At 42.4% G+C, this 20,224-nt stretch overlaps 1 protein-coding gene across 2 annotated transcripts in view; it reads left to right on the top strand.

Annotated features, from left to right (window-relative positions):
• Positions 1-3,166: 3,166 nt before the first annotated feature.
• Positions 3,167-20,224, top strand: part of HPS3 (HPS3 biogenesis of lysosomal organelles complex 2 subunit 1) — a 33,681-nt gene continuing 16,623 nt past the window's right edge. Inside the window, exons 1-10 of one of the 2 annotated variants that reach the window (XM_077826050.1) lie at positions 3,167-3,510; positions 5,660-6,154; positions 7,257-7,443; positions 11,753-11,841; positions 13,794-13,986; positions 14,228-14,309; positions 17,602-17,756; positions 19,111-19,219; positions 19,450-19,631; positions 19,941-20,121. In XM_077826050.1, the coding sequence (XP_077682176.1) occupies positions 3,288-3,510; positions 5,660-6,154; positions 7,257-7,443; positions 11,753-11,841; positions 13,794-13,986; positions 14,228-14,309; positions 17,602-17,756; positions 19,111-19,219; positions 19,450-19,631; positions 19,941-20,121 (1,896 nt within the window). In that variant the 5' untranslated portion in view covers positions 3,167-3,287. Of the gene's footprint in view, positions 3,511-4,942; positions 5,009-5,659; positions 6,155-7,256; positions 7,444-11,752; positions 11,842-13,793; positions 13,987-14,227; positions 14,310-17,601; positions 17,757-19,110; positions 19,220-19,449; positions 19,632-19,940; positions 20,122-20,224 lie in introns of those variants that run through there. The other variant, XM_077826051.1, reaches the window with a different exon arrangement.

Here is a 20,224-nt window from a genome sequence, read left to right as displayed (position 1 = left end):
GCTCAGACAAAGAAGTTTGTTTGCAGGAGATAATGCTGCCCGCTTCCTGTTTACAATGTCATCTGAAAGTGAGAACAGGCGTTCACATGACACTTTTGTAGCCAGCATTGCAAGATATTTACGTGCCAGATGCATTAAAGCAGGGGTGGCCAACCTTAGCCTGAGAAAGAGCCAGAATTTACCAATGTACATTGCCTAAGAGCCACAGTAATACGTCAACAGTCCCCCATCATTCCCCCCTCTCTCCCATTCCCAGCGCCTCCTGGCCACCGGCAGCCCTGCCAATCAGCACCTCCCAATCAGCTGTTTTGTGGTGCGCAGGAGGCTCTGGGGGGAGGAGTGGGGGAGGAGCAAGGGCATGGTAGGCTCGGGAGGGGGTGGGAAGGGGTGGAGTGGGGGCAGGGCCTGTGGCAGAGCCAGGGGTTGGGCAGTGAGCACCCCCCGGCACATTGGAAAGTTGGCACCTATAGCTCCAGCCCCAGAGTCGGTGCCCATACAAGGAACCGCATATTAACTTCTGAAGAGCCACAGGTTAGCACCCCTGTATTAAAGATTCATATGTCCCATCATGCTTCAACCACCATTCCAGGGGACATGTGTCCATGCTGATGACAGGTTCTGCTTGATAACAATCCAAAGCGGTGCGGATTGACACACGTTCATATTCATTATCTGAGTCAGATGCCACCAGCAAAAGGTGGATTTTTCTTTTTTGGTGGTTCGGGTTCTGTAGTTTCCGCAACGGAGTGTTGCTCTTTTAAGACTTCTGAAAACATGCTCCATACCTTGTCCCTCTCAGATTTTGGACGGCACTTCAAATTCTTAAACCTTGGGCTGAATGATGTAGCTATCTTTAGAAATATCACATTGGCACCTTCTTTGCGATTTGTCAAATCTGCAGGGAAAGTGTTCTTAAAATGATCATGTACTGGGTCATCATCTGAGACTGCTATAACATGAAATATATGGCAGAATGTGGGTAAAACAAAGGAGGAGGCATACAATTCTCCCCCCAGGAGTTCAGTCACAAATTTAATTAACACATTATTTTTTTAACGAGCATCATCAGCATGGAAGCATGTCCTCTAGCTACAATCCATCAGAGAAATATTCCAGTTATTTTCTTGATTTCGCTTCTCAACAGTACTTCAGCTCATCACTCCTGGTATTGCTGATGTCCACTGATGTGTTCTAAATAGATATCCCTCGACCACCTGATGGCATCTGATACCATGAGTTGCTACGCTGAGTAATCACACTGTTAAAAAATAGAATACCAATTTACATTTATTATAAATATTTGTGGATGTTTTTCTACATTTTCAAATATATTGATTTCAATTACAACATAAAATACAAAGTGTACAGTGCTCAATTTATATTATTTTATTATAAATATTTGCACTGTAAAAAAGATAAAAGAAACAGTATTTTTCAACTCACCTCATGCAAGTACTATAGTGCAATCTCTTTATTGTGAAAGTACAATTTACAAATGTACATTTTTTTCACATAACTGCACTCAAAAACAAAACAATGCAAAACTTTAGAACCTATAAGTCCAGTCAGTCCTACTTCTTGTTCAGCCAATCACTAGGACAAACAAGTTTGTTTACATTTACAGGAGATAATGCTGCCCGCTTATTTACAATGTCATCTGAAAGTGTAAACAGGCATTCACATGGCACTGTTGTAGCAGGCATTGCAAGGTATTTACATACCAGATATGCTAAACGTTCATATACCCCTTCATGCTTCGACCACCATTCCAGAGGACATGCTTCCATGCTGAATTTAATTTGGCATTCTATTATTAACAGTAGGATTAAAACTGCTATTAATAGCGACTATTTTTTAATCTCGCAAATGAGGGTTTTTTTAATCGTTTGACAGCCCTAATATTTATCCTTGCCTCCTTTAACTGTTTTCTTTTTTAAAGTGGCTGGAAATACATCATTAGACAAGTTAAACTCAGGATTTTTTCATTATACTGAAGTTTCCTTTGCAAAGGGGCTTCATTCAGTTATAATAGGCTTTTCAGATCATATCCCATTAAGGGATTAGAGAAAACTTTTGAAATGTCATGTGAGAGCAAGTGCAATTCATGTTGATTTATAGAGAATGCAAGGATATATAATCATATGACTCTCAGCTGAAGATCCTAGTGACTATCTTGGCTGTAACTGATTCTCTATGCCTGAGGCATTGGAGAAAACAATCTAATCTTTTGTTTCTATAACCAGATTTCTGGCACAAAAGGAAAAGCTTTAAAAGCCAGAGGAGAGAAAACATATTATGGACATATGAAGATGTTTTAGGTTCTGTAAGTGTCAGTAAAGCAATTATAAAGCCATCCAAAGGTAAATTAAATGTATTTTAGAGGTACTTGTAAATATTTATTTGCTGAGTACACAAGAGCTAGAACATGCCTAACAAAGAAAAGAATGACTGCGCTGAAAAACTTGCCATTTCTTTGCTTTTAAGTTCTAAAATTCTCATCTGTGCTCCTCATTGTCCAGACCTCTGAGTCTAAAGAAAAGTTGGGCTTCTGGAGTGTTTAATTCGTCAATGAGCAGATACAGAATACTTTCTTTCTACTCTATTTTATTCCTACTCTATTTTATTCACTCAGAAGTATGTCTCTCTACATCTGCCTCAGCAAGGGGCCAGATTGATGTGTACCTGTCAAGACACAGATAAGCACACACTGACAGATGTGCTAACACAGAGATATACACCCGCGGCCCATGCTGTGATATGCACACTATAACACCCACACAAATGCGGACACTAAGAGCTGTGCAAGCACACTGGTGCGCACACAGATATACAAACACTGACAGGCACGTTGACACAAGCGAGGGCACTGATATGCACACTAGCACCCGCAGATGTAGATCCACACACGATGTGTGTACTAGCAGCTGTGCGCAGACGCTCACACGGACACGCATTGCGAACACACATGCACGGGTAACTGATACACCCACAAAAGCGTGCACCCCCTAGCTGAGCACATCGGGACGCACATATCTACCCTCCCTAGGTCTGTACTCGTTTGGGCTCCAACGCAGATGCTGTCCCTTTGGGAAGCCCCGGCCGGCGCTGCAGGCGCTGACGCCTCTCCCCACCTGACCGGGACAGGGCGGCGCATGTTGCGGAAGCGGCAGTCTCCCCTGCTCTCTCAGTCTGTGCGGGTGGAGTTGGTGTCTGGGGGTCCCCGGGCTGCAGCCTGCCCTGGGCCGTGGAATGCGGGTTGGTTCCGGTGCCCCGCTCAGGAGGGCGCCATGGTGCAGCTCTACAACCTGCACCCGTTCGGCTCGCAGCAGGTGGTGCCCAGCAAGCAGGAGCCGGCGCTGTTCTGCTGCGGCCGGGGTGCGCTGCTGGTGGCCTGCGCGGCGGCCGGCTGCAAGGTGGAGGCGTTTGCTGTGGGCGACCAGGAGCTCTGCGAGCCGCTCGGCTGTTTCAACACGCTGGGCCGGGTGCTGCACATGGCTTACAGCGAGGCGGGTAAGAGCCGGGACTGGGGCGGGACCGGCTCCGTGGGGCAAACTCCGGTGTCCCCACAGGGCCGTCGTGTCCGGCTGTCGCCCTGTGGGGACGCGGCGGGAAGGTGGGGTGGCTCTGCGCAGGGGGCACAAGGTGATATGCCCAAAGCGATGTTGTCACAGGTTCTGGGTCCTGTGAATGCAGTTTCATCTTGCAAAACTCAGGGTGGTGCTGGAAACGACTGGGCCAGTGGCAACCTGGTGGGGCCGATGGGGAAGTACAGCCCTTCCTCAGCTCTATGCCACTGAAAATGACTTGGTTCTTTTGAGACAAGGAGGCTGAGGTAGCTAGTGTCTTTTATTGGACCAACTGCTGTTGGTGAGAGAGACAAGTTACACAGTCCTCTTCTTCAGGTGTTGTTTCTTCTGTTTGTTCCACCTTCCACTCTTGGTTTTTCAGTTGCTTCCCCTGTTCATTGAACAAGCCCTCCCCCCCCCCCCCCCAGCAAAAGGATATTGTATGGTTGCATCTGATTCCTCCTTTGTTGAAAATGTTGGGGATGGATGGGAGGGGATTTCAGGGGACTCATGGCACAGATCTGATGGCAGGATCAGGGACTGGATGAGCTCTCAAGTGCCATAGAAAGAAAGGTTAGAAAGGGCCATTGAATTCTAAGGACTCTACTTTTGCTCTATGAGCTAGAGCTATGGGACCAATGGAGCCATGGGATACAGAACTGAGTGAGCAGTGGATGATTTTGCCTGCAGAGTGTGTGGAAGGAGGCAGGAGTGCTGGAGGAAGTATGCTTAGTGTTCTTGCGCCTCTCTTTTTTTAAGAGGTGAAGTGTGTGTACTTTCCCTAGCTTTCTGAGCATTATATCACATATAGTGGAAGTGTCCTTAGCCAGATCCCAACTTTCCCAGCCATCTTTGAGGTATTAACTCCTGCTGACTTCTCTTCCTGATTTCCTATTGTCTTCACCTAGCGAAGCATTGGCTGGCTGACTCCTAATGAGAGTGCTGGGGGATGGAAAGGGAACCAACTATTAGGTTTTTGTGTTGAGCCCTAAAACTTTGTTTTCATTCCCTTTATTCTTATGGTACTTGGGATGTGCTTCACTCTGGCTAAGAAATGTTCAGCTCAGATTTCTCAGGATTTTAAGCACCATATTTTCACACTATTACCTCTTCTGGAATCTTTCAAACAAGTTTTTGACTCCTCGGAAAACTTCTTGCAGTTCACCATTCAGCCTAAAACATACACCACTGCCATGAACACCTTGATCATTATAAATCTTTGTTTGTAGGGTAAACATATTGTCTGTTAAGTGTGAACCTAAACAGGAGACTTTTTTTTTTTTTAAAGTATATGCTGCCTTTGCATAGTCTGCTGAATTTATTTTTAGTAAGAGGACACACACACCCTTTTTTTTCCCTCTCTCTCTCTCTCTCCAGACTGAACTCTTTCCTCCTAGCTGAGTTTTTCCCATGATTAAAACTAAAGATTGAACTACAGAGTGGTAAGATGATCATCTGCCTGGAAAAGGGCAGAGGTGTTGACTACACTGTTCTTTATTGTAGCCTTGAATTCTGTTTCAAAAGAGGTCTTTGGAAACTTTACTTCTGGTTAGCAAGAAAAAGTAATACTAGGATTAGGGAATAAAATCACTTGATCGTACATTCCTTGTGCACCTACTGAAGTCTAGATTCAATGGTAATTTTTAAAAATTTTCATAACATATGTACTAGTACACTTTCTCTAAAGTTAACTGAGATACTCCAGATTTATATAAATTTCTCAAGTGCATGCTGGCCTAGATAATTCACATTAAAAGTATTGTAAATTTATTATTAAGTACTGCTGACGCAATAGCACAGAACTCTGGCAAACAAATTGTATTTCTTTGGGGTAGGAATCCTTTACCACTACATTGCTTTTATGATGACGTAGGAGTTTATAAAATTAACTGTGCTTATAGTTTTAACCCTTTTTATTAATGACAATTATCTGGTAACAGGAATAACATTTCAGACAGATTTTACAAATTTGCTTAATTCCATAATTCTTTTAGTCAAAGTGCATTGGATTTAGCAGCAATAGGATGCAAACAGCATAAATTATTTCTCATCTGTGGGTTAGTATTACCACAGTATTGTTGCTCTCTTTTCAGGAGATTATTTGGTGACAATAGAGGAGAAAAACAAGGCCACCTTCCTACGAGCTTATTTGAATTGGAGATGCATGTCAACAGGGAACACTCGAGTTTGTGTCCGGATGGTGGGTCACAAGGTGGAAGAGTCATACAGTGAATCTTCTAAAGTCCAGATGTCAATTGTGGAAATGCCTCTTTCAGATCCACCATTGTGCATTTCGTGTTGTCCTGTAAATGGAGATCTTCTTGTTGGCTGCAAAAATAAACTGGTCATGTTCTGCTTGAAATATCATGTCATAAATCAGGATCTGACTGTACTGGATTTTGAACTCTCCTTAATTTTGCACATCGATAATGTAACCCCTACAGAAGTAGCATTTTGTGCTGGGTACATAGCTCTAACAACAGAGTTGGATGTTTTAATCCTGAAGCTGGAACTTGTTCATAAAGGTGCAGATAATACTGAACTATGTGCAGATAAAGTCAAAGCACCAGAAAAGCTTGTAGATGAAGGTAAATACGGAATTTAATTTTCCTTTTCATAAATCTTGAGATTGACTTGTATTAGTTTCAAAGTGTGCTCAAGGAAGTTGGGTGCTCTAAAAAACTTTTTCAGAACATCTTAGAGGGACACCATCAGTTTAATATTGCATTTGTCTGAAAATTTTATACCTTCTGTATTTACACGGAACACCAAAATGATTATGCCTCAGTCCTGCAAACACTTGCACACATGCTTAGCTGTTCTTCGTTGAGACTACTGATATGCATAAAGGTATGCACTTGCATACATGCTTGCAGGATCAGGGCCTATAATGGAAAGGAGTCAAAGCAAAAGACTGAACTAATATTTTCATATTTGTCAGCACTTTGTGCATAGTCAGCTTCAATGCTTTCCTGTTTAGTCAGTTGCTGAAAAGATCCTATAAACATCAACAGGATGCCCTAAAATCTTTTATTTTAAAAGGAATTTTAAAATACAAATAATTCAGGCTGCATTGCATAAAATTATCAGAAACTAGAATTTTTAAAAATTAAATCATAGTGTGGGGGGCAAAAAGGCAAGTTGACAGGTTTCCCATTTAAATTTCTCATAGCTTGCAAGGATGGGTTTGAACTTCCTCAGATGACAGGAAGGATGCCTGTAGTTCTTCTGTTACTTACAATTAATTGGCAATTTCAGACCTCTTTCTGGGTCTTTTGGGCACTACTTGCTTGAGCAAAAGTGATGCTAAGACCACATTCAGCATTCCATTCTAGTTGCTTCTCTCAGCTCAGTGTTACTTGTGTTAGGGCAGACACACTTCTGAATGCTCACACAATGTTTATATAAAAATCTACCACTTTCTCCAAAAATCACCCTGCTCTTTCTCTATATTGGGAAATGTAGTTGTTCTCTGTCATTACCCTGGACTTTTAGGTTCTCTAACATTTAAAGATTGAAAAGAACCAACAGTTTTATTACCAAACCAAAATCCCTACAGTTTGAGGCTGATACGAATTACGTCTCTGCCCTTGAAGTATTTAACTGAACGCTCTCTCATCTTATTCTTCTGTTGCTGAGATTTGCATGATACCGGTTTGGAAAACTGATACAATATTTTAATTGTTTAAGGTGTAAAAGATGAAGTTCCTTCAGCCTTTTCTTCCCAGCTTGAGTCGGATGACTTTGTCATCTGTCAGAAGCCCATGGAACTACTTGGGGAGGAAAGCAGACTATGCGGAGTACTGGTAACACTGGAATCAACAGGGTTAGCTAAGGAAGACACAGAATATTTCCAAGTGCGGTACCTCCTATACAGGTAATAAAAATTGCACTTGACACTATATGGCATGTGTGTGCCTATATCGTGTTGATATTTTGCCTTTGGGGGGCATGAAATAAGCCATAGTTCATTTCCTGTACGGCAGAATCCTTTTAAATAGAGCAAAGCCTGAATAAATGGGTTTAGGTTTAAGGAAATTGCTCTGAAACACTGAGGGAAGGTATCCTCAAACCCATCCCTGTCTCATTCCTCAGGGCTTTCAAATCCACCTAGCTAGCCTATAGTCAGTTTCTGCAGGGAATGTGGCCTGCTGTTCCATTCCACAATGGAATTGCTGTGTATATAAATCTTCTGGTTGTGTTTCAAATATCCCTACTTCACATCCCGTCTCTGTGGGCAGTGTACAGAGCTTCCACAGTAGCTTCTCTTGTGTTATGGAGAAGGGTACTGAGACCCTCCCTGCATTGGCTTTGCATTGTCTCACTGATCCTAGAAATGCATTCTGTCCACAGTGTTGGAACCTTATTCTAGTTTTGGCCCTTTCTTGGTTGAGGCTACATATTCCAATCAACAGGGCACTGCTGTTGACTTGCTGTGTGACCTCAGTCAAGACACTTGGGGCCTGACTTTCAAAGGTGTGGACTATGTTCAGCTTTCATCAACTGCAGCTGGATTTGTATGTGCTCAGTCCCTCTGACAATCAGTCCCTCTGTTTCCAACCAGAAAAAAGAGACAATTAACCCTGCAGAACGTTCTGAACTCATGGGATTAAAAGCCCTAAGTAAAAGGGCTGCTATTTCATTTTATTAGCTATCAAAGCTATTGGGCAAGCTGAATTATGACAAGAGTTCATGCTCAACAGTAAATTCCAAAGTAAGACATTGAAGAAAGTGATTGGCAAGCTGGAGAGGAGAAAGAGAAGACTAGAATCTGAGATGGAAAGTACTGGCTATAGTTCAGATGAATAAAGAAAACAGGGGACTAGTATACTTAAAATGGGGTGCAAATCCATTGCTATGTCTTGCTTACTTATTTCCCATCTCTGGTACCCAGAGGTTTTGTTGTAAACAAGCAGATAGAAATTATCCTGTTTAGAGGTCTCTTGAGGCTGCTGTGCATATAGTGGTGGAACCTGTGTGTGTCATATAGTTTCCATTATTGTGTCCCCCCTGCTGACAGTTGCTAAGGCTCTGGAGTGGTCTCTTTTCTCAAACTAGCCCTCCATCCAGGTCACTTTAAAGTGTCCTCCCTCCTGGGATATCAACGTCCCAAATGGACAGTATCCAACTTGACACCAGTCATCAATACAACATCTTCTTCCCCTTCAGGTTTCTCTTCCATTCCACTTTTCTGTCAGAGTAATGGCTCCAGGGCTTCTCCTGGGAATCTTTACCAGACCGAGTTGTTCTGCTAAAGACACCCAGAACTATAAGCCATTTTTCTACCCCGTCTGTCTCAGCAGGTGAGAGCTTTGCTGATGCTAAGCTGTGTGTCAGCTCCCTGACATACCAGCTTGTCTGCCTTTCAAGACTTGATCAGTCTGCCTGCTGGGCAGGTAACATACAGTGAACCCCAGTTTCTGTGTTCTCCCAGAGGCATCTCTCTGCAGTGTCACAGTCCCTGTCACTGTGACATAGAAATTAGTGAGTTTGCTGTCTCTAGAGAGACAGTGTACACATCAGGTAGTTAGGTTAGCTGAAGAGTCACACTTCACTTTAATACACAGCATTGAGCTGGTTTTGTAATAAAACAAGAATAAGTTTATTTATAAGAACAGAGGTTTGAGTGGTACTAAGCAAGAGAAAAAGACAGGTATGGTTACAAACAAAACAAACATGCTCTCTAGTGACTAAAACTTAATTCTAGCAGTTATATATTTGCCTACAACAGTTTCTCACAGCAAGTTATCAGTGACTAAGGCCAAGAGGATCCAACTTTCACAGAATCAGAGTATGCAGATTCCTCTGTCTCCTAAGTGAAGGAAAATTACATGGTAAATGTTGCTCCATTTATATTACCCAAAGTCCACTGTCTCTGCCTTAAGAGCCATAAAGGTGTCCTGAGGTGCAGATTCTGTCCCCTGATAAGATCACTAAGTTGTCTCCTCTGCTCATTAGCTTTGTTTACCTTTTATATTGTGACAAAGCTCTGTCATTGTCTCCTTGGGTCCCACGTTTCCTGGCAGATTTTGCTAGCCTCCGAGGCTCACTGTGACCCTCCACGTAGCCCTTCTCTCTCTAGAAGCAAGGGTCACAGCCTACTGAGCCATTTTCATCATAAAATGAATGAAATGAAGGTGAGGAGAAGCTACCCTCCCTTGCACAGTCTCTGTTGTCTCCCAGTCTCAGTGATTAATCGGGGGGGGGGGGCGCAAAGGGAGGGAGCGTGTGCCCGCCCTCTACTCCGGGCTCTAGCCCAGGGACCCTAATAATATCAGCTATGGTAGCTGACTTTTTAGAAACAGGATGCGTACAATTCCCTGGGCCACTTCCTCAAGATCCACTTCACCCTTACTTCAGGGCCTCCTTCCTTGTGCCTGATATGGTTTGTACTGCTCAGTCTCTCCAACAGTACAACTTCCTCCTACAGCTCCTGACACACGCACCCACCTGACTACCTGGGAGGCTTTTAACTAGTTTCATCCAGCTCCTGATTGGCTTCAGGTGTCCCAATCAGCTTAGCTGTCCTCCCTGCCTTCTGGAAAGATCTTAATTGGCCCCAGGTGTCTTAATTGACCTGGAGCTGCCATTTGCTTATCCTGGTAACAAGGATTTGTTTAGCCTGTGGATAATATATCTGTCTCCCATTACTTTATTATAGCCATCTGGCCTTGCCCCGTCACTGTATGTAAATGTACTTTCATTGTCCACTACCTATAGTAAAGCCAGTCGGACAAGCAATCCACACTTGTTTGCCTAGCCTTTGTCCGGTTTGGTGTATTCACTGCCTCTCAAACACATTTTTAAAATCTGTTTCCAGTACACACACACACACACACACACACACACACACACCCCTGTACACAACACACACACACACACACACACACACACACACACACCCCTGTACACAACACGCAGTGATTTTTCTTCTTCTTATTTATTTTTAGGGAACACTGTGTCACCAGTTTACATATGATGCCTTACATGATCCCTTTTAGATATAGGTTTTAGAGTAACAGCCGTGTTAGTCTGTATTCGCAAAAAGAAAAGGATTACTTGTGGCACCTTAGAGACTAACCAATTTATTTGAGCATAAGCTTTCGTGAGCTACAGCTCACTTCATCGGATGCATACTGTGGAAACTGCAGAAGACATTATATACACAGAGGCCATGAAACAATACCTCCTCCCACCCCACTCTCCTGCTGGTAATAGCTTATCTAATTACCAGCAGGAGAGTGGGGTGGGAGGAGGTATTGTTTCATGGCCTCTGTGTATATAATGTCTTCTGCAGTTTCCACAGTATGCATCCGATGAAGTGAGCTGTAGTTCACGAAAGTTTATGCTCAAATAAATTTGGTTAGTCTCTAAGGTGCCACAAGTACTTCTTTTCTTTTAGATACAAGTTATGATAACAATGTGGTGTGGGTAGCAGAGTGTCAGGCCTGATATGACTCTCAGTACGGTGAGCCCTCTGTGAGTTGGCACTGAGTGGCTCCCAGGGTCACACAAACTCAAAACCCAAACCAAAAGACATAGAAACTTTTATGCCCCTTTCCCAAAGCTTGAACTTTTAATCCATCCTGGCTCATCCCTAGCTCTTCATTCTTTTGCAGAAAGCCCCTGAGAGTCAGCAATACTTCCTGAAGTCTTGGCCCGAGGCTGGATCCCAAACTCCACTCCACTCTACCCCCCCAAGGCCACCTGCCTATGGGTTGGCCTTCTCTCAGGCCCACTTGCTGCCCTCTCCCATCAGGGCTGGGGTGCAAACTCCCTCCTGCAGCTCCTCTGCTCTCTAGTACTCTGAGAGAGACTACAGCATTCTTCCCCTCTCATGGCAGTCACCTTCTATTCTGAGCATCTACCCTTTATGGAACCCACCTAGCTCCTCTCCTAGCTGTGACTCCTCTTTGACTGCACCTGCCTATCCTCCAAGGACAATCAGATGTGTTAATTGGGCTCACAGACCCCCATCAACCATTTCACCACCTGTGTGGGGAAACACTCCATCACACTTAGCTATATTAGAAATGTTAGTAGTTGGACTTCTAAGAACATAGTGTTTTTAATAACTAATGAAGTCTTAGAACAACAGCTATATTTTCTACAGTTATTGATGTTTACTTGTCCTAATTAAATGTCTTGCAGTGGTTTCTCATTGATATCCTATGTTTTTTCTCTAGACGTTTTACTCCAGATCTGTCATCTTTCGTCTTCTCTATTGAAGAGTCCAAGTTGCACTCTCTTCAGCTACTGCCTATGTATCAGACAGGTAAGTATCTGCATATACACAGACTGCATGATTTTTTTACCACAGAAGGTCTAGGAGAAAACGTGCTTTGTATTCTCCTTCTTATACACGTTCTATTTTAGCAGTTACAAACTTTCATGAAAAAATTACTTCCTCCTTTTCAATGACTTGTGCTGAGCTTCCAATAACAAAAGTGGAGCCCCATACTCTCTTTAATGTTGTCCTCCCAAAGTTTATGCAAAATTTAATCTGTAGAGCAGGGGTCGGCAATTTATGGCACGTGTGCCAAAGACGGCACACGAGCCCATTTTTAATGGCACACTGCTGCCTGCCGGGGTTCCTGCCGGGGTTCCGGCAGGCAGCAGCGTGCCATTAATAATCCGGCCCGGCCTGGCCTGGCCTGGCCTGGCCTGCTCTTCTCCGCTCCCCGCCCCCTCCCGCGGGGGCAGGGGGCAGAAGCTTGGTCCTGCCGGCTCCCCTGCCTTTTCCTGCAGTGTGCTGGGTTCCTGCCCCTCCTCCTCCTTTCCGTCCCTCCCTCCCTCCCTGCCAGCCTGCTCATTGCTCCCAGCGGAGGCAGAGAAAAAGCGGGGGCAGGGCTTTGGGGAAGCGGGGCATATCCCCTCCAGCCCTCTGCCCTGAGCCCCCTTCACACACACCCAGCCCTCTGCCCTGAGCCCTGCAGCCCCGCACGCCCCCAAGGCCCCTGCCCTGAGCCCTGTACCCCCCTCAAACACACCCAGCCCTCTGCTTGACTCCTTCATCTCCCCCCACGATCCCAGCCCTGCCTCTGGCACCCCCACACATACCCAGGCCCCCCACACCACATGCCCTGACACCTGCACCCCCCTCACATGCCCCCAGCCCTCTGCCCTGACTCTTGCACCCCCCCCCACATACCGCACCCCCCCACTCCATGCACCCCCCACATCCTGACTCTTCCACCCCTCACATTCCCACCCTGAGCACCAAATGGGAGCTCCTGCACCTCCACCCCCGCCACATTCCCACCTGCACCCCTCCCACCAAATGGGAGCTGCCCAGGTAAGCGCTCCACACCCAAACCTCCTGCCCCAACCCTGAGCCCCCTCCCTCATTCTAGCTTCTGGCCAGACCCTACACCCCAACCCCCAGCCTGCTCCTTCACCCCCAGCCCTGTGCTCAGTGCACTCCCACCCTCAGCTCAGTGCAGAGAGAGAGGAAGAGAATGGCCAGAACCAGGGAGAAGGTAGGTACCCACTGTACGTGGGCAGGGCCAGGACCGCGGGTCCGGCAGCCGGGATCCCAGCTGGCAGGAGCCGGCGAATGGAACCCCTGAGCGGCAGCGGGCTGAGCCGCTCAGCCTGCTGCCAGTCTGGGGTTCTGGCTGCCGGCCCCTTGCCAACCAGGGTCCCGGCCGCAGGCCCCACTCAGCCCACTGCCGGCCTAGGTGAAGGGAACCCCAGATCAGCAGCGGGCTGGCAGTGTAAGATCAACATTTTAATTTAATTTTAAATGAAGCTTCTTAAACATTTTGAAAACCTTGTTTATTTTACAATACAACAATAGTTTAGGTATATATTATATAGACTTATAGACAGAGAGAAAGACCTTCTAAAAAACGTTAAAATGTATTACCGGCACACGAACCCTTAAATTAAAGTGAATAAATGAAGACTCGGCACACCACTTCTGAAAGGTTGCCGACCCCTGCTGTAGAGTATTAATAAAACCATTGATTTAAACTTAATCTTTCTGTGTGGCAAACTGACATTTTGTGGCACAAGAGCGATGCTCACAAAGGTTGTTTAAATTACTGTTAATGTTATGATAAGATGCTAGGCTACCTATAACAAACCGTAGAAACTTCATGTGTGTAGTTGTAATGGCGTAAACGTTCCAAATACCACTAGATATGAATGTAAAGTACATGGTAAATCAAACATTAGCAATAGTTGTGGGTTTTTTTGTTTTTTTTTTTTTTTTGTTATGTGCAGGAAGTTCCATGGCAGTCGATGGAAAAACTGCAGCCAAGAAAGAATTGCTGAGTGTCTTCTGTTTTTTCTCCTTGCCGCATGCTGGGTATCTCTATGCCGTTGGGAGCTTAGTAGAGCTGCTTTCTACCTATCAGTACTCGGAAAAATCTCAGCAGGCAGTTCTTACCTCACAATTCCTACATGTTATTACAAGGTACTATGTTATAACTTTGATTCTTATGTTCACTGATCTTATCTGCTTTTCATCATCTCCCTAAGTAAGTCGTCTTCACACCTTCAAATGCAACTTCCTAGGCTTGCTTATATGACAGTGCTTCTGCTACCACTCTATGGCTCAGTCCACACAAGGGAAACTTTTGAAAACATGTGTACTCTGGCAATAACTAAGCAACCAAATCTTCTTTTTAATCAATATTGTCATTTCTCTGCCTTAGTAACAGCTTGCAGTGTTTCACAGTACGATGCAGTGCAGCAGCAGCTCGTGAGGAGGATCCATACATTGATACAACCATGAAGGTGCGCTCCTAATAGTCTCATGACAGATGCAAAACTTAAAAAACAAATGTGGGTACCAAAAGGGCATTTATCTTCCTCACACTGCTGTATGCCTTCTCTTTACATCTTACTTAATTGCTTCACCCTATAGAGCCTAGTAACACAAGAAAGCATTAATGGTTTGACTTTAATATTTCACAGTGGTACATTCCTCTGTTCTACTGGGTGTGGAAGTTGTAGCTGAAACATGATCTACTATTGCTCCTTAAAATCCTAATTCATTAACAGAATATTTATGAAGGCTTTACAAATGTGTATTTATTTATTGTAACTTTTAACTAATAATAATAATGGAATGTAAGTGCCTACTTTCCTGCCAAGACCTGAATTCAGGTTCAAAGTTCAGCTTGTGGCAGCTGATTACTTTTCTGAAGCCTAAAGTGATGTAGAAAATATACCCAGAAGCCCTTTCTTCTCAGCTGTTTTTTTGAGGTGTCCTCAGCTGTTGTAGGAGAAACATAGGCCTCTGAGTTTGAGTCTTTGCAAGTAAGGTTTTCAATCCATTAGAGGCTTAGACTTCCCATTCTTCAAATTGTTTCAGTTATAAATTGTTGCATTATGCAGGACTGAATTAATATCTATATGTTTATTATTAGGGCAGAAAGGTTGAAGCATGTTTTAAGCATATTTTTGGGGACTTTCCTATATGCTTTTAACATATATTGGTTGGCATGTAGGTTGCTGAGAGAGGGAAGTTGTAGAGCTCTGAACAGGCACTATACTAGGGATCGGCAACCTTTGGCACGCGGCCCTCCAGGGTAAGTCCCCTGGCGGGCTGGGCCAGTTTGTTTACTTGCTGCATCCGCAGGTTCGGCCAATTGCGGCTTCCGCTGGCCGCAGTTCGCCACTCCAGGCCAATGGGGACTGCGGGAAGTAGTGGACAGCACATCCCTCAGCCTGTGCCATTTCTTGCAGCCCCCATTGGCCCAGAGCGGCGAACCACGACCAGTGGGAGCTGCGATTGGCCGAACCTGCGGATGCGGCAAGTAAACAAACTGGCCCGGCCCACCAGGGGGCTTACCCTGGTGGGTTGCGGGCCAAAGGTTGCTGAGCCCTGCACTATCCCGTGAAATAGAAGGTGTCTTTCAATATGAGAGTGTCTTTCATATAAATGGTGTATGCGAGTCTGAACTGTGTGTGTGTGTGACTAAAATAACCTAGTAAAAATCTTGGCAATTTCTCCAAGAAGCACATAATCTACTTGATCGATAGTCAATATAACCAGGTATAGTTGCTTGACTAAGTGGATTCACTTGATGCCTATTTAATCCTTTGGGAATACGCCATCTTCTCATTCTCCTGAAACTGTTCATCCAAAATGCTGTTCAGGCAGACTCATTTTGCCTTAGGCCCAATATATAGGATAAAATGGTGCTTAAATGATAGGTACAAACCAGTTTAAGAGTTTAGCGAATCAGGAATTAAGTGTTATATTACAGAATATTGTGTGTAATGTAAGTGTTTTTGTTAGTTTATACACTATAGGCATCTCATGTTGGGTTCCTATAGTTAAGGTTGCCTGACACTTTCTGTTATAAGACCCTGTTGTCCAGGGTGGATTGTTGTATTTGTGGTGGGTTTTTGTTTGTTTTGTTTTTTTTAAATCACTGATTTTAATCACAATTTAAATCAGCAAGCAGGAAACTTATTTATGTAATCAGTTTTAATCTTGTTTTGCATTTGTTCTCATTGATGGGTACAACCATGAAAGCATGTTGATTTGCAGCTAATACAGCCTTTACACTAAATTTGGTACTTTTTGCTAATCAGGCAGATGCACAGTATCTATACATATTTCTTTAAGCAGTTTATATAGCTGAATAAATGCATGTTAAATCTTAATGTTTGCATTTTTATTATGTTAGAAAATAGTGAATGATGCACTTATTTACTACATGATGATTTCCCCCTTCGGGACTTGTGTTAATCTACAATTGGATGAGAATTGGAATTGCATTAAAGTTTCACAAAACCAATATTTTAAAATGTACTAGTTACATCAAGCTACCTTAAATGTGCGGGGTACACAAGAAAAAGTATGTTTATCAAAAAATGTTTTTGCATTTAAAAAATTGATTTAGTAAACAGTTAATAGTTTTCTTTGTAATTAGTTAATGGACTGTTTCTGGTTGCCATAGGCCAGATTTTCAAGCTATTTTGGGCACATAGTAGTGTTTTTCAAAAATGTCTAAGCAGATTACACACCTAACTGTCATTGGAAGCGGTGTAACTTAGGCCTTTTTGAAAATACTACTAGGTGCCTAAATATCTCTGAAAATCTGGCCTCCTGTCCTTCAAATTCTAAGATTTAGTAGATCTGCCCTTTTTCTTCACGGATTTTATTCAAACTGAAAGAGGAAAACAAGTTTTCCTGCTTTTTTTTCAGCTAGTCTAAATGAAGAAAATATTCTGTCTGGTAGATAAACTGAAACCAAAAATAATTAAAATCAAAATCTTTCCTCAACAAAAACTGAAAATATTTACATTTGGAAAATTGTAATACCAGTATTTGCTCCACTGTAAAGACCGAACATAACATAAATACTTTCTTCAGTACATGCCATTGTGACATATTCATGAAGCTTGAGTTGACTTCAAAAGTTAGATGTCTTTCCCTGATTCGATATATGATTAAAAAGGCAGTACCCTTTAACTAATTAAAAAAATTGAGGCAGTCTCATTGATACTAACTTTTTTAATTTGAATGATAAATAGTTTTATAGTGAGCTTAGTCCTTAACATAGGCTGTCCTAAATTTCAAATGTATTTTTTATTTAGGTTTATTTTGAAATAATAAACCTCTTTAAAAGTCATATTTTAATGTTGTATACACCCTGTTGCTTTCGGTGCCTTGTATCTTTGCCAAATTTAAGCCCCATTCAGGCTGCAATTTTCTATGTGGGGTGCCTGAGGCTGACTTTTTTTGGGACGCTTCAGCTAAACCTGTTCAGCTAATTCTAAGAATAAGGTTAGGGAAATAAATGTTTTCCCAATGTTTTTAAAAAGGGTTGGTTTGTTTGTTTTTACAACCCTCACTCTATTAGCAACCATAATTCTGGCATTTCCTAACTTTTGAGTTCTTGGCTTTGTAACAATAATGTTCTTTTAATTTAGTTTTTTATCTAATTTTAAATACATAAACTGTTAAACTGTTTAAAGTGTAACCCTACCTATGAATTCAGATTTTTGTTTCTATCTTGTTAATTATTGACCCTTGGGTTCTTTAACCCTGAAGTAATTCTTTCCTTTACAGGCTTGCCCACCTGTGTCTCTAGATGTCTGTGCATTAAGAATGCAGCTTTTTATAGGGCTGAAAGCTATTTGTCACTTCAACAACCATGTAATTCTTCTGACTAAGGCAGATAGTGAAGATATTACTGAAAGAAGAAAGCCTCCAAGAAGGGTCCTGTAAGTGCCGTATTTCAGTGTTCCATTTCATGAAAGAGGCAATTTTGGCTTGTTAGGGTAAGGAGTGTATATGAAAGGGCGGTTGAAAATATAATTAGTCTCAGGATGAGAATAGTAATCAAGATTATAAATTTTTATTGAGCCTTAACACACCAGATGAAATGGTCCTTATTCTAATGGATTGTCTTGAAAAATTGTGGAAAGGGTAGAGGAAGGCTTATAAATGTCTGTAGCCTAGTGTATAAATTACTCAAGATGCTGAAAAATTTAGTACCCTCCAAAGAGGCAGTGTGTTACGATAAGAGAAATAAATATGCTTTTTATCCCTACTTTCTTTACCTTAAATACACATTATAGATATATTTGTGTTTCTGCATGACAAATGCTAGAATGCTGAGATAGATGTATCACAGCACAGAACAAGGTGTAGTTCTCATACAGGTTTTGGGGGCATATATTGCCAAAGATTGGGATGTATTCTGAGGAGGACCGTGTATTTCTGTCCCAGAGAACAAAGTCTAATGCATCATTGTAGTGAGGTATAGCAAAAATAGCAGAAGTCATTGGGCCAAAATATGCTCAGTTGCACATATGAAGTCATTAGGGTTGCAAGGTTCTACCTGAAAGCGCAGTATGATATACTACTTTCTATATTGCAGGGGCTCTTACTAGAGTTCTCTGCCACAGCTATCTGAACAACACATTTATCAATCAAATTGACTCAGACGTGTAACTCTGTATTTCAGCAGCTATAGTCAGTTGAAAAGAAAGGTGTCTAAATGACTTCACATCATATCACAGAAGAAAATGGCATAAGTACAACTATCCAAAAATAGCGAACTAAGTTGTGACCTCCCAGAATACTAGAACTTCAAAATATTAGGGACCTTGCCAATACCTGAGATGAAAAAATTAATTTTCCAGGGTTTTTTTGACCCCTGTAAAAGTTACTAAAGTGGTAGAAGAGTGCTGAATGCTGTGTGAGATGCATGTAAAATCACAGGTACAGATCCTCAGCTTATATAAATCTTTAGCTCCGTTGAAGTCAGTGATGTAAATTGTACAGCTAAGGATCTGTCCAGCAGTTCCTGCCCACAAGACCTTATAGCCTATGGACTTGTCTACACATGGAGTTATTTAGGGATAGCTATTGTACTCCCTACCTTTATCCAAATTAACTTTCAGATGTAGACAAGATCTGAAAGATATCTATGCATGTGTGTGAGTTGTTTCTGATTCTGTTCGCTTCATGCAGATATTAGTTTAGTGAGTCAGTGATATAAAGCTTTTATGTTCAGTCACATAATTTTTATTTGACAGCAATGGCTCCATTCTTTTCCTTCTCTCATTTCAGTTCCAAAAAGGCTGACAGTGTCAAACTCAAGACTCCACCCGAGTCTGAACCTGGCTGGAATTTATATATTGTGAACACTATTTCAACCATTCAGCTTTATAAAGAAATGGTATTGCTCAATTCCTGTTTGATTATTGGTGATAAAAGCATCATGTTGTGGATTAGATATCTGAAATACTTCTTTGCTCAAGATATCCTATCATGTATTCATGCATATACATGTATTCATGAAGCATGTAATCTATCATGATTTAAAATTGCTTTTGCCAACTTTAAAACTGTTTATAAACATTCTGCCTTGTGGGCTAAAGACCTAAGTATTTATTTAATTTGTTTTAGGTAGACTACAGTAAGACATATGAAAATGTAAGAACAGAGAGTTGCATCCATCTTCTAAGTGAGGCTCACTTGTTAGTCAGAGCAGCTCTAATGGACCCCAGTCTGATAGACTCAGAAGAGAAAGAGAAGCTCCTGGCAGCATTCAGAGAAAGTTGTGCTCACCTAGGAGACTGTTACAGCAGGTTTGTATTTTGAAAGGTGTTAATTTTGGGTTTCCCAGGATGGCCTCCTAGGTCAATTTTAAGAATTTTGGGATCGCTTGTTTTCTTCACCATTTTACGCTTGCACTGCATATACAATCTCTGAGCTGACTGTAAAGATTTTCATCTCAGTTTGGTTTCTCATTCATTAGACTTGTAGTCTTAGCTTAAGTATGGAGTAGAAATATGTAGCAGCCTGAAACACTTTACAGATCAGGGTGAAATCCTTTTTTTTTCTGTAAGATTATTGCTGCAAAGATCCCCAATTCTTTTTTCCCCCATTGCTTTCAGGTTTGACACAAAGGATTCCCATCTTGCCCTGCCTTACTACAAGATGTCTGGCTTATCCATAACTGAAGTTTTGAAGAGAATAGACTCAGTGGTAGAGGGTGGAACACAGAAATACGAAAAAGGATTTATCTTTTACTTAAATCATTCTCTTTATGAAGATTTAAATGAAGAGTTAAGCAAAGTAAGAATAGGAACTTTCTCTTTAATCTACTGCTTATTTCCTATTCCGAGGAACTTGGGACACTTATAAAGGAAGCATTGCTTAAATTTTGAAATCTCCATAT

Source organism: Eretmochelys imbricata, chromosome 9 (genome assembly GCF_965152235.1).
Source record: "Eretmochelys imbricata isolate rEreImb1 chromosome 9, rEreImb1.hap1, whole genome shotgun sequence".
NCBI lineage: Eukaryota > Metazoa > Chordata > Testudines > Cheloniidae > Eretmochelys > Eretmochelys imbricata.
Note: the sequence above shows the minus strand (reverse complement) of the source record. Positions and strands in the feature narration are given on the sequence as shown.